A 12,144-nucleotide genomic window follows, 5' to 3' on the forward strand; every position below is an offset into this window, starting at 1 on the left:
AACAAGTCAAAAGTATACAAATTTCTCCATCAGCTTCTTGCGAAAACAGTCAAAATAATTCATAACGGTGAATAGAATCGAAATGTTTATGTAAACGCTCTTGAAATGTTTTTAATGCTTACTTTATAGATTTATCGGGTTAAAATTAGATGCACATTTTCAAGAAATTCCAGAATCTTGATATTATTTTCTACAGTAAGATTTCATATAGAGCGTAATAACAGAATGCCAAGTAAGGAAAAGATAACTTGTAGATAGTAAATCCATTTTGTTACAAAAATTCTTTCGAAAACAAGATTATTTGTACAATACAGCTGAATTTTAACGCAAAACACACCCCCGATTCAATCAATGGAAGCCACCCTCCTTGATCCTTTCTGGATTTTTTTAGATTGGAACAATAGAATTTCCATTTGAATTTCAATAAAAAAATTTATCCTCGCCGTGGGAAAAATTCCACCGAGAGACAGGGGTGTCAAGAATGCGATTCTTTGGTAGATATCAAAATAATCCGAAAAAATGGAAACTACATAAGATTTAAGTTATATTTAAGGAAATATCTAAATCAGCAGCCATAGAACCAAGGAAGCACATATCATCAACCTCTCGTCACTCAAATGATTTAACTCTACACTATTTTATGTAAATTTAAAAATGCTCTTAAATAAATTGAACCCAAATAGTCACTGAGTATTTACAAGATTATAGAAAATATGCGTCAAAAATCGAAAAAAAAATATAAGAAAGATTTTTTGTAAATTTCATGCAAACTTCAAGAATTCATTTCTTCAAACAAAATGAATTGATTTTCTCAACGAGGAGCTGAAGTTTTCAAACTAAAGGAAAGGTTGTGATGAAAACCCAAATTCACAATCACTTTAAAGTTGCAGAAAAAAATTCAGTTTAACAAAATTTTGAAAGCCGGCTCTAATATTTTCAATTTAAGATCCTTTAATTCAATCTCTTAATCGAACAAAAAGATTCATCTAACTGTTGTCAAGAGTCCATTCTAATAATGGCATATTGAAACACACAGAATTCAGTAATTATTTTTACTGTGGTGATCCAAAGATTGAATCTTCACCATTTTAAAACATAGAATCGAACATCGATCTTAAAAAAGTGTTTATTTGTCAGCTATTTATAGACGAGACGTATTTTCGTGATCAGGGTTGATGACAGTGGGTGTTACATGACATAGCATAAAATTCTGTCCAGCCTCGTGCATATATTTCATCTTTTCACAAAACAATGCCACGTCGTCTGTGCAGTTCAGCGTCGTTTTGTAACAGCCAAGCTTCTCTGCTAAGAATGTCAATAATCCTAAAACACTGGGGAAAAGAAAACAAAATATAATAGTTAAATAGTCTAAGAAGACACAATCTTCCAACCCAGTGCATTGTAGATTTCATTTGAAATCACATCATCACGAAACGCGTGGTATCAGCTAGTTTTTTATTCTAGAATTTATTTTTAGAAAAAATATCATCAAGCAAGAAGAGAGTGGAGACATCGGCTGTTTATAAAATCACCCTTAAAGAGGTACAGAAGAGACTCCTCAACTCGAACCTGTATACATGAGATGCTACCTTTACTAGAGCAACTTTTGGTTCTTGCGGTGTAAAAAAGTCTTCATAACCGACTCCGTACCAAGAATTTTCCACAAGAACAAATTGAGCAAATTTCAAGCTCCTGTGCGCATTAAACTTATGAATATTTTCAAACGATGTTGGAGTCACAGATAGAAGATGTAACCCGTAAAAATAGACAAAAAATGACAATAGACTTACACGGAACCGATCTTCCTTCTCCTGTGCTCTTGATCGACGATCATATTTTCGATTCGTCCTCTCTATAAAACATGGGAAGGTTTTGATTAGTGCTCAACAACCTTGGAAACTTTTGCAGTGTGAAAATTCGGAGGTGTCGTAATTCTTTTCTCACTCTGCAATGGTTGACACAACTTGACATAAAAATGGCAGATATTATGTTTCGTAGATTTTTTGACCTCGTGTACACGAGTGATACAAGGATGAAGTTTGGTTTTATTAACTAAATCGCTTGAAGAAAATTAACTTTTTAGAAAAAGTTCATGATTACCAGAGCAATTTCATGAATAAATTTCTGCTCCACGATGAGTGTTCCACTGGCGATGATTTTGTTTCGATTCAAATCCTCAACGACGATAGTGTAATAAGTTCCGGGACACGTGTCTTGTAGTGATAAATACTCTGTTGGTATGATGTAAAGTAATAGATCAATTCAACTGAAATACGTATTAACAGACGTGGGGTCAGCCCCTTTGTAGGTGTCCCAACAAAATAGGTCTTTGGGTCAGGTACCATCCAGACAATCTTATTTTCTTTACGTGGTGGTACAAAACGGGAAAGAAAAAAAGAGCTCCTACCATTAAACAAAGACATTAAATATTACAGATAAAGATCCCCTACTACACTAGTTTTCATACCACAAGATTTGAAAGTACCTTCGAAAACTCTTTCTCGTTCATTGTTATCAGCAGTTTCTACGTCATCAAAGATCAATTCCAAGTAGCCTAGAAACGAGACGATAGAGAAGATCATTGCTATACACGCCAGTCACACCTTCATCATCTTTTTAAAAAGAGCACCTTAAGGGAACTAATTTTCGCGGGAACGAATTTTCACATTTTTGGCTGTCTATCGCGAAATGCAAGTGTTACTGAAAATCCTCAAAAACCCTAGGAACAGGTAAGAATTTTGGCAAAAAGTGGGTGTCAACCACGAAAATTAGTTCCGCAAAATACACTAATTTAGTACCCTCGCATCGCGAAAATAAGTTCCCTTAAGGTAAACAAGGTGAAATTAGAATACCCCTGAGTATTCTGACTGTCTAAATTATGGATTTCAGCAATTAAAGGAAATTATCGAAGGTCATTGCGCGATCCGAAAAATGACAGTGAGGATGAATGAGGACAAACCTTTGGTGTGGTCATTGACCTCCAATGGTCTCAAGATGAGATCTTCGTCTTCAGCATCGCGTTTTTGAACGTAATCCGCTATCTTCACTCCTTTGGATGACAAAATATTCTCGAAGGTTTCTTGATCGAATGCTTTCATATTGATTCCCTCTTATATTTTTTTGTTTTTTCTTTTAGTTCTGGAAAACACAAATTTATATAAGAGTATGAGGAAACTTTGTCGAAAGAATATTCAGCCAAATTTTCACCATGTTAGGATGGCAAAAAAAAACCACACCAAAAATGTGACGTTTACTCCAAAATTTACCCTAAAAGGATAGAAAGCTAACAATAGCTAATAATCACTTAACTACAGGCTGCTACATGCGTATCTCCTGGAAAATGATCCCAAACCAAAATAAGACAGCATTACCGAGGAAACATTTTGGTCCATTTCGGACTTGTCATTTGCGTTGTTGTATGGAATAAAACAATAACTCAAAAATATATTAAAAATAAAATGCCCTGAATAATAAATTGCTAAATTCTACAATTTATGTATTACACACTTCCAGAAAGAAGATTTAAAATACGTATATCTAGGTGGTTGACTTATTAAAGTAGTGGTTATTAAATGTAGTTGAAAGTTCCTTATGTAATGGATCTAGTTGAAATTTTTCAACAGCTTAAGTTAAGCACAAAACAGGAGAGCCGCAAAAACTTAATATGATGGTTAGTGACCCGTGAATTAAAAATGCAAACAAAAAGAAAAGCAACTGAAAAAAAAAACAAATGAAAAACTAAAAAATTAAAATGAACGAGATTTTTAACAGAAACGTATAAAAAGCTAGGTCTAAGGACTCTAAATTTTCCAAATATAATATACAAGATTTTCAATTCTTTTTTATGATTAAATTCTATCTTATAATCAAAATATTATTAATAAAAACACCCAGAACATACAAACCCCGAAATTCGAGGAGCGGAGGGTTCGAACAAAAGGTCACTCGCGTACAAAAAAGCTGTTACTAACACTCGCAAAAATATCGTTTTTAACATAGAGACAAACAAGCTCGCGATCAATGGTTAAAATTCATTTACAAATAAAAAATGCAAAGGTATGGTATGACCAGGTTAGTCAAAAGCCTACAATTTTAAAATGAGTGAAATATGGTGTACACCCATTGTTAAAAATCAATGATACGTGGTCTTAACTAGCATTAAGCTCGTTGATTCAGTAAAACACTTCTGAAGAAGACACTCTAGAAATCAAAACACTTAAGACTAGCAATCACATTTTTCTCCTTCTGGTTTCTGTTGTGTAGTTTTCCGAAGTGACGTATTACCATATTGAATTCCCGAACCCATTCTTTCAGGGTCCAACTCACCTAAAAACAAAGAAATTAACTCATAGATTGCGGCAGCTTTTTACCAAAGAAAAATGACACTGCCTAAATTCCAATAGAAGTGAATTTATACGAATTTATACGAATCTATATGAAATAAAACCCTTTCCAGATAATTAGCCAATCAATAAACAACTTCCAAAACACTATAATCATTCTTTAGATACAAAAAATAAATTGAGAGACGAACCTGCATCGATTTTGGTCAAAATAGTCCTGGAACATTTCAGAAATGCTTCTTCTACATTTTCTCCGGACATTGCACTCGTCTCTAAAAACATCAATTCTAAAAAGAAAATAACATCAAAATTAACATTTGCAATCATAAAGCAACTCTTTGATAGTGTTGTGGTATGTATTGTCTTCAATTCCTGTTTTCTCATTAAGTTAATTACACTTGTTACCTGTCCACTAATTTGAAAAAGATTATTGAAATAAACAAACGGCAAGATAGCCAGACATTCTGCTCTGAGTTTTATAATTCGTCAAAGGGATTCCCTTTTGAAGTGTCAGTTGATCAAAGTATATATATTCTACATTCTACATTCTAGAAACAGGAAAAAGATCCAGATGAAGAAATTTACTTTCGAGGTGAAAAAGGAAGTGCCCAAGCGACGTTGTCCTAAGCTTACTCTAAGGGGAAGATTTACCAAAAGTGTAAGAAAAACGACATACCATTTTCTTGTGCGAACCTGCTGGCTTCCAAAAAGGTGACTTCCCTATCAGCATCCAAGTCCTTCTTATTCCCAAGCAAAATGATGACGATATTTGGACTGGCCAGCGTGCGTGCATCTGTCAACCATGACGTCAAATTGTTGTATGTTTCCCGACTAAACATACGATGGAAGATAGAGAATTAGCTGCCAATCCTGTGAACCTCAATTTCGAAATATTTTCTACTTTGTTAAATAATTTAAAACTAGATTGAACAAAATAAATTTGTTATAGCAGTGTTAAAGGGTTATTTCCCGGTCGACGACAGGGTTAACGAGGGGAATTTCCCTGTTATATATTCATAACTTTTTTGTGAAAGAAAATTAACAAATACTAGTAGCTCGATACTGGCTAGTGATTATTATTTCTCGGGGCCTTTACAATACAATGCCATTGATTACGACATCGGAGTAAAAAGCAAGCGAGAGTCGATCTTTTTGGCTAAGTAACAATGAAATAGCTAGAAACCTTGTAATGTCATAGACCAGTAGAGCACCAGCTGCACCTCTATAATAGCTCCTTGTGACTGATCTAAATAAATGAGAATTAATATGGAAAACCACGACTGGACGGAGCAATTACCGTATTACTTCAAATAAACACCACCTTCTTTTGAACGCCCCTTTCGAATAAACTTAACTCCCTTCTAGGATGGGGCGGGCGTTTATTTGAAATAAGTGGTTGTAAGAGAGAATATGGAGAAAAACTTGAATATGTGTTAATAACTTGTATTCCAAATTTCAGTATTCAAACAACTTTTGACCCATTTTTACATCTCTAAAATGAACTAAAAGAACTCTTCTCTTTCTTGAACTAAAAGAAAACGAAAAGGCAAAACAAAATTCCCCTTTATATGAAAGTGACCTCGGTGAAAAATTATTTTAATAGGGTAGATCGTCAAATGGCAAAGTCAAAAAATTCAAAGTGTAGTATCTTTTTGTGAAAATTTAATTTTTTAATTTTTAATTTTTAACCTCCTAGATAAAAAATCCAACAAGGCCGGAAAAGGTCAAAATATTCTTAATGGTGTCTTGTACGTTAAAAATATTCAACATAAAAAGACAAAATAATCCCCAGCGAGATCACTCAATGTTTCGATTTCAGGCTAAAAAGGCTGATTCTGGGTAGCAAAATGCAAAATGCATTAAAGCAGCATTTTTGAGGACCCACAACTAGGTACACACTTGAAATTTTCAGCAATGAAACACTTCAGGGATAGCTCAAGGTAACATAAATTTTGAGTTTTCAAGAATTTCCTATAAATCCATAATGGCGCCCTAGAAATCGAGTTTTCATGCTAAATGCCAATATTTCAAGCTAAAACTTGGTTTTCTTGGGCCAAAATCTCAAAAAATGAAAAACTCTGGGAAAACTAAAATGGTTTTGGTCAGAACTGGGCCAAAATCATTATGGAATTGTATTATATTCTAAAACACAATGTTTTGAGTAAGTTTGAGTGTTCTTCCTAAAGAAATAAAATCCATAATGGTAGACTTTGACATATATTTGACCCGAACCATTTTGATATTCCTTGAGTGTTTCCAGAATACTTTCAACACCAAAAGAATTCAGGACCCCATTTGGAACCATTTTTGAGATTCTAGCCTGAGAAAATTCGACTTTTACTCTGAATATCGCGTTTTAGTGGGAAAAGAAATTCCATAATGGCGGACTTTGGCAAATTCCTGACCAAAACCATTTTGGTTTTCCCAGAGTGTTTCCAGAATACTTTCAACACCAAAAGATTTCAGGACCCTATTTGAAATCATTTTTGAGATTTTGGCCCAAGAAAACAAAGTTTTAGCTTGAAATATTGGCATTTACTTCAGGCGTACAAACTTTCGCGAGCAGAAACTTTCGCGATTTTCGCGAATTTTGGCCCTTTTCGCGAAAGTAAATGTCTTTAAAAATTCTAGAAAGGAGCATTCGCGAAAGTTTATCATCGCGAAAATTTTTTGACAAAACAGAAAATCTGTATAACTTCAAACTTTGAATAAAATGTAACTTTTATGGCACTTTTTAACCTTCTAAAAGACTAATAAGTCAAAGGACAAATGTTTCAAGCCAATTCAAGAAGTATTTGCCCCTCTAAGCCATTTTTTCATGTGAAAATACTCAATTTTACGTCTTGATTCGCGAAAGTTAATGCTCGCGAAAAATATTTTTCCGTTAAATTCGCGAAAGTAAATGTCGTGAATTTCGCGATTTTTCGTCCTCGCGAAAGTTTCTGCTCGCGAAAGTTTGTACGCCTAAAGTAGCATGAAAACTCAATTGTGTACCATGAAAAGTTTAAAAGTTGTGGGTCCTCAAAAATGGTGCTTTAATGCATTTAGCTACCCAGAATCGGAGAAAATCAGCCTTTTTAGCCTGAAATTGAAACATTGAGCGATCTCGCAGGGGTTATTTTGTCTTTTTATGTTCAATATTAGTACAAGACACCATTTAGAAATCATTTTGATCCTTTCCTGGCCTTTCATAGCCTTAAAATGGGCAAAAAATGCCATTTTAAATCATTTTTTGCTTTAGTGAGAATCAAAGACCCCCCTGAGGAATGCTGGATTTTTGACGCAAAATGTATTGCAATAGATTAAATTTTCACAAAAAATCGATCTACCCTAATTTTAATAAACGCCCCCTTCCTTTAAATGCCACTTCGTATATGCGCCCTCCTGAAATCCTAGACACATTTGTAGGAGTTAGGAACTTTTCAAATCAAATCACTAGATGACTCCCATTTACCTTGCAGCTTTGTATTTGTTAGCCACGAACGAATTGGCTTTTAGCATAAACAAAAACTGATTGATTGTTGTGTTCTGCATTACTATGATATACAAGACACATTCATGTCACTGATAACATTAAGAAAATTTCACCTGAATCTTTCTTGTCCTGCCGTATCCCAGATTTGTAATTTGATGGATTTTCCTGCAATGTTAACTACTTTTGATCCAAACTCCACGCCTATTGTATGGTGTGCATCTTGTTTGACTGAAAATATACAAAAAAGTAAGATTTCGGCCACATTGTGAAAAAATTACAACCCAGCATAATAAACATAGAGCCAACTCCCTGTGGTTAAAACCTCCATTAATTTATTTCAAAAAAAGCTTTAAACCCGCTTAATATTGAGAAGTTCATTTTTGAGGGGTCGAATTTTGGGGAATTCACCTAGCAGGGAAAGGCGTTGGTACTAAAATCTCAGACATTATTTGATCAGGTTATTTTCCCAGCAATTTTCCTTACAACCATTTTGGTCTGATAATTGAGATAAATGCGGTGGTATATTAAATGTCGACCACTATGGTTGGGCGAGGAAGAAAATTTTTGCCTCTAAACGTCCTAAAAATAGGTGTTTTCATGCATCTGCATGCATCTTAATAGCCTAAAGATCTAACTTGTTATGTAAAAAAAACCTTGCTAGTTTTTTAGCAATATATCAAGTGATTTTCCTTCAATTTTTTTTTCTGGGAGGGGAGAGAACTTTTCAACTTTTTAACAGAAAGTCAGTCTTCTATCAGCTTTTTAGTTTTTTTTTACATAGTGCATGTTTTTTTTTTCCTCAAATCACATATACTGTAAGCAAGAGTTTTTATTTAGATTAGCAATTTATTTATTTCTCTGTGGTGACAGTTTTTAAAGTACTACATTTTAGTGTGCAATGCAAAGTAGGAGGAGGAAAGGAGGAAACTATGATTGAACCATTACTGTGACCCAGTTTTGTATTGCAAGCACTCATAACCAACTGAAATAAGAAAAACAGTTCAAATAGACCAAGGAGTGAATTTACAAAACCTCCTGAAAAACAGGCTAAACATTTGACCTTAGTTGACCAAAAAAGAATTTTCCAGGCAATAATATCTTTAGTTATTCTGACAGCTTGATGCCACTGTATGTAATATAATTCAATAAAAATGGTTCGAATTTTGATTTTATATATAAGAGAAAATCATTATATTTTAATGTAATTTTAGCTGTTAAAAAATTTTTTTTCTACTAAAGCTATAGCTCTAGAAAAGTTTCAAACAAAACAAGTGATACTTTTATGGACCTACCTGGTTATCAAAATAATCAATGAACAATGAAACAATGCAACACATAGGACATAACTGGTCAAAATATTGAAAAAATAAAGAACAAGAAAAACTCGAGAAATTAATGAAATCCGGCGATTCTCGGCTGTTCTGGCGATTTTTAGAAAGTTCCTGTACCAAAATCAGTTTTATTGAAAATTGAACCATGCTTAATCGTGGACATTCTTATAAATAATGTTTTTGTTTGAAAAACATAAAACGAAAAAATCCAACGAAAATCTGCAAAAACGGAAATTTCCGGCTCGGTCATTTTTTGAGCATTGCGAATACGCATCATTCTGCAAAAAATCAGAGAAAATTAAGGATGAAAATTCGAGAAAATGTCAAAAACCGTTTTTTCCGGCATATTTCCGGCATTTTCGGCCGGAAAATTTTTTTTCTCGAAAATCGGACTCAGCCATATTTTGGGCATTGTTAATACGCATCTTTGAACAAAAAATCAGAAAATACTAATGATAAAAATACTAATGATAAAATCTCGAGAAAATGCCAAAAAAACAGTTTTTCGGGATATTTCCGGCATTTTCAGCCAGAAAAAAATGTTTTTCGAAAATCTGGCCGGTCACATTTTAGGTATTGTCATTTTGAATCAGTGTGCAAAATTTCATTAAAAAATATAAAGTACAGGTTGAGAAATTCAAGAAATACTGTCTTTCCGGCGAAAATAGGTTGTTCCGGCGATTTTTGAATAGTTCCGGCTTCAAAAATCAATTTTATTGAAAATTGAAACATGCTTGATGGTGGGCATTGCTATTAATAATGTTTTTAAATGAAAAAACAACCAAAGGAAAAAGCCCAATGAAAATCCAGAAAAACGGCGATTTCCGGCACATTTCCGGCATTTTCGGCCGGAAAAAATTTTTTCCCAAAAATTGGACTCGACCATGTTTTGGGCATTGTTAATACGCATCTTTGAGCAAAAAATCAGAAAAAACTAATGATAAAATCTCGAGAAAGTGCCAAAAAAACAGTTTTTCCGGGATATATCTGGCATTTTCGGCCGGAAAATTTTTTTTTCCGAAAATCGGGCTCCGTCACATTTTGGGCATTGTCATTTTGCATCACTGTGCCAAAAATCAGAAAAAACTAATGAGCCAATCCTGAGAAAAGCTGGTAACAGACGGACGGACGGACAAACATGGGTTAATTTATAGGACCTCCAAGGTAGGTCCAAAAACTGTATGATGTGTTATCCTGGGTGTATACTGATATGCTTGTAGACGAGGGGTTTGAAACTTACATTTACTTTCCATGAATTGATGTAAAATACATGACTTTCCAACTCCTGCACTTCCAATAATCAAGAATTTAAACAAATAATCTGAAAAAGAAAAGTTTTAAATCACATCAATGATATTCTGTCAAAAGCAAAATATATTTTTATTTAGACACAAACCCTTTTTTGTCACAAAGTTTGCAAGTCAAACAGTTTTATTTTAACAGAAACATAATTATATCAATTTTTTTAAATCTTTGAGTTTATTTAAGTCTTAGTTAAGAATAATTATTTACTAAGTCTGAAATTTTATGAAATAAATGACAATACTTATCATACCATATGTTTCTGACATGTTTGTAATCACTTTTGTGTATTCAAGGAGTGTTAACCATAAGATATGGGAGTAAATTGGAAAATTTCCCTGAGATTATTTTTTATGATCAGCTTTGTATAATATTTTGCAGCCTGAAAAAAGAAAAAGATCTATACACTTTGGTGGTTTTAACTTCTTTATACAAGATTGAAAGGATCAGAAAGGATCAAATATGTTTAATGAGCCTTCCCTAAGGGGAATTTTATTAAAACCCCTAGAACCTTAAAATTAGGTTCTCAAATAAGGCTCAAAATTCTGATTGTATCGCTTGTCTATAGACCTTTTGCTGTTTAAGGATATCATGTTGAATAATTTAAAAAACTTCAGCCTCAAAACAATGACATATTGATGCATAGTTATTTTAAGTGTGCATTATTTTTAATTTTTTCTTAAGAGCCAGTTTTTTTAAGAATGGGGCAGTTTGGGACAGGTCCAATAGGTCCAATGCAAATTGTCTTCCAAGATGCAGCTCCCTTTTGGTTCTATTCTTAAGAACATCTAAAATGGTGGACGGAGTTGCAGAAAGTCAGAGGCGCTCGCTGCTTCGAGGGTGGTAACACCAAAACGCCTGAAATGATCTTCCAACAAGGCGAGTTAGTTGTCACGTCATGCACTCAACCGCAGCCCGCAACAAATGGTGTTTCAGTGAATATCAATAATTATAAGAATATCTAATGTGTTTATTAACCCTTTCCGGACGCATGATTTCACCGCTATATGAGGCGAACAAATATTTGATTTTTGACTGGCTTCACTAAAATTGCAATAGAAAGTGATTGATAAAAGATATCACGATAAGTAATACCTCATTTCTTTCACATGTAATAGGGGTTTTGAAATACCAAAAAAAATTTTTTTTAATATGACTGACACCTGGTCACGTGACCGAAAAATCAGCAGATTTTTTTTCAGAAAGGCAAAATTTTTGACTTTGAATAAAGAAATGGAGTAAAAAGCATTTGCTTTACGCCTTGAACTTTGAATATGATTTAGAGAATTGAATTACTGACCAGGTAAAAAAAATTTCATGTCATAAGCTTTCCAAGAATCTAAGTAAAGTGATTTTTTGTCCAAATTTTTGAGCAATTTTTCCCTTACAGATTTAGCCTGAGTAAATTTACAACAAACATTGAAAATTTATAATTCTTGTTGTAAACAAGATATTGAAAAGCGGTTTTTTGCAGGTTACGGGAAATTTATCTCAAAATCATTATTCAAAACCATGTTATTGTATTTTGGCGCGAAAACTGTTAAAATCTTTTATAAAGCTATGGGCTAACTGGTGGCCCGTGCGTCATATAGGAACATGATTCATGGGCCACCCAGTGGCCCGTGCGTCCGGAAAGGGTTAAGGAGAAAGAAAAAAAATGCACTGGTTAGTTTTGATAAAACAGTTTGTTCTA

The 12,144-nt window shown here is 33.7% G+C and overlaps 2 protein-coding genes across 2 annotated transcripts; both read right to left on the reverse strand.

Annotated features, from left to right (window-relative positions):
* Nucleotides 1-262: 262 nt before the first annotated feature.
* On the reverse strand, nt 263-3,135 carry LOC136819062 (glucosamine 6-phosphate N-acetyltransferase-like). The gene is made up of 5 exons (XM_067075230.1): nt 2,960-3,135; nt 2,486-2,554; nt 2,101-2,231; nt 1,791-1,852; nt 263-1,331 (listed from the first exon to the last, which is right to left on the reverse strand). Exons 1-5 carry the CDS (start codon nt 3,096-3,098, stop codon nt 1,142-1,144), a joined length of 591 nt encoding a protein of 196 aa, XP_066931331.1. The 5' UTR covers nt 3,099-3,135; the 3' UTR covers nt 263-1,141.
* A 232-nt stretch (nt 3,136-3,367) lies between these two features.
* LOC136819051 (ras-related protein Rab-4B-like) lies at nt 3,368-10,835 on the reverse strand. Its single transcript, XM_067075221.1, has 7 exons — nt 10,705-10,835; nt 10,390-10,470; nt 7,932-8,046; nt 5,527-5,589; nt 5,020-5,174; nt 4,535-4,630; nt 3,368-4,326 (listed from the first exon to the last, which is right to left on the reverse strand). Exons 1-7 carry the CDS (start codon nt 10,718-10,720, stop codon nt 4,223-4,225), a joined length of 630 nt encoding a protein of 209 aa, XP_066931322.1. The 5' UTR covers nt 10,721-10,835; the 3' UTR covers nt 3,368-4,222.
* Nucleotides 10,836-12,144: the final 1,309 nt, after the last annotated feature.

This window comes from Clytia hemisphaerica, unplaced genomic scaffold (genome assembly GCF_902728285.1).
Source record: "Clytia hemisphaerica strain Z4C2 unplaced genomic scaffold, Clytia hemisphaerica genome assembly, whole genome shotgun sequence".
Lineage (NCBI taxonomy): Eukaryota > Metazoa > Cnidaria > Hydrozoa > Leptothecata > Clytiidae > Clytia > Clytia hemisphaerica.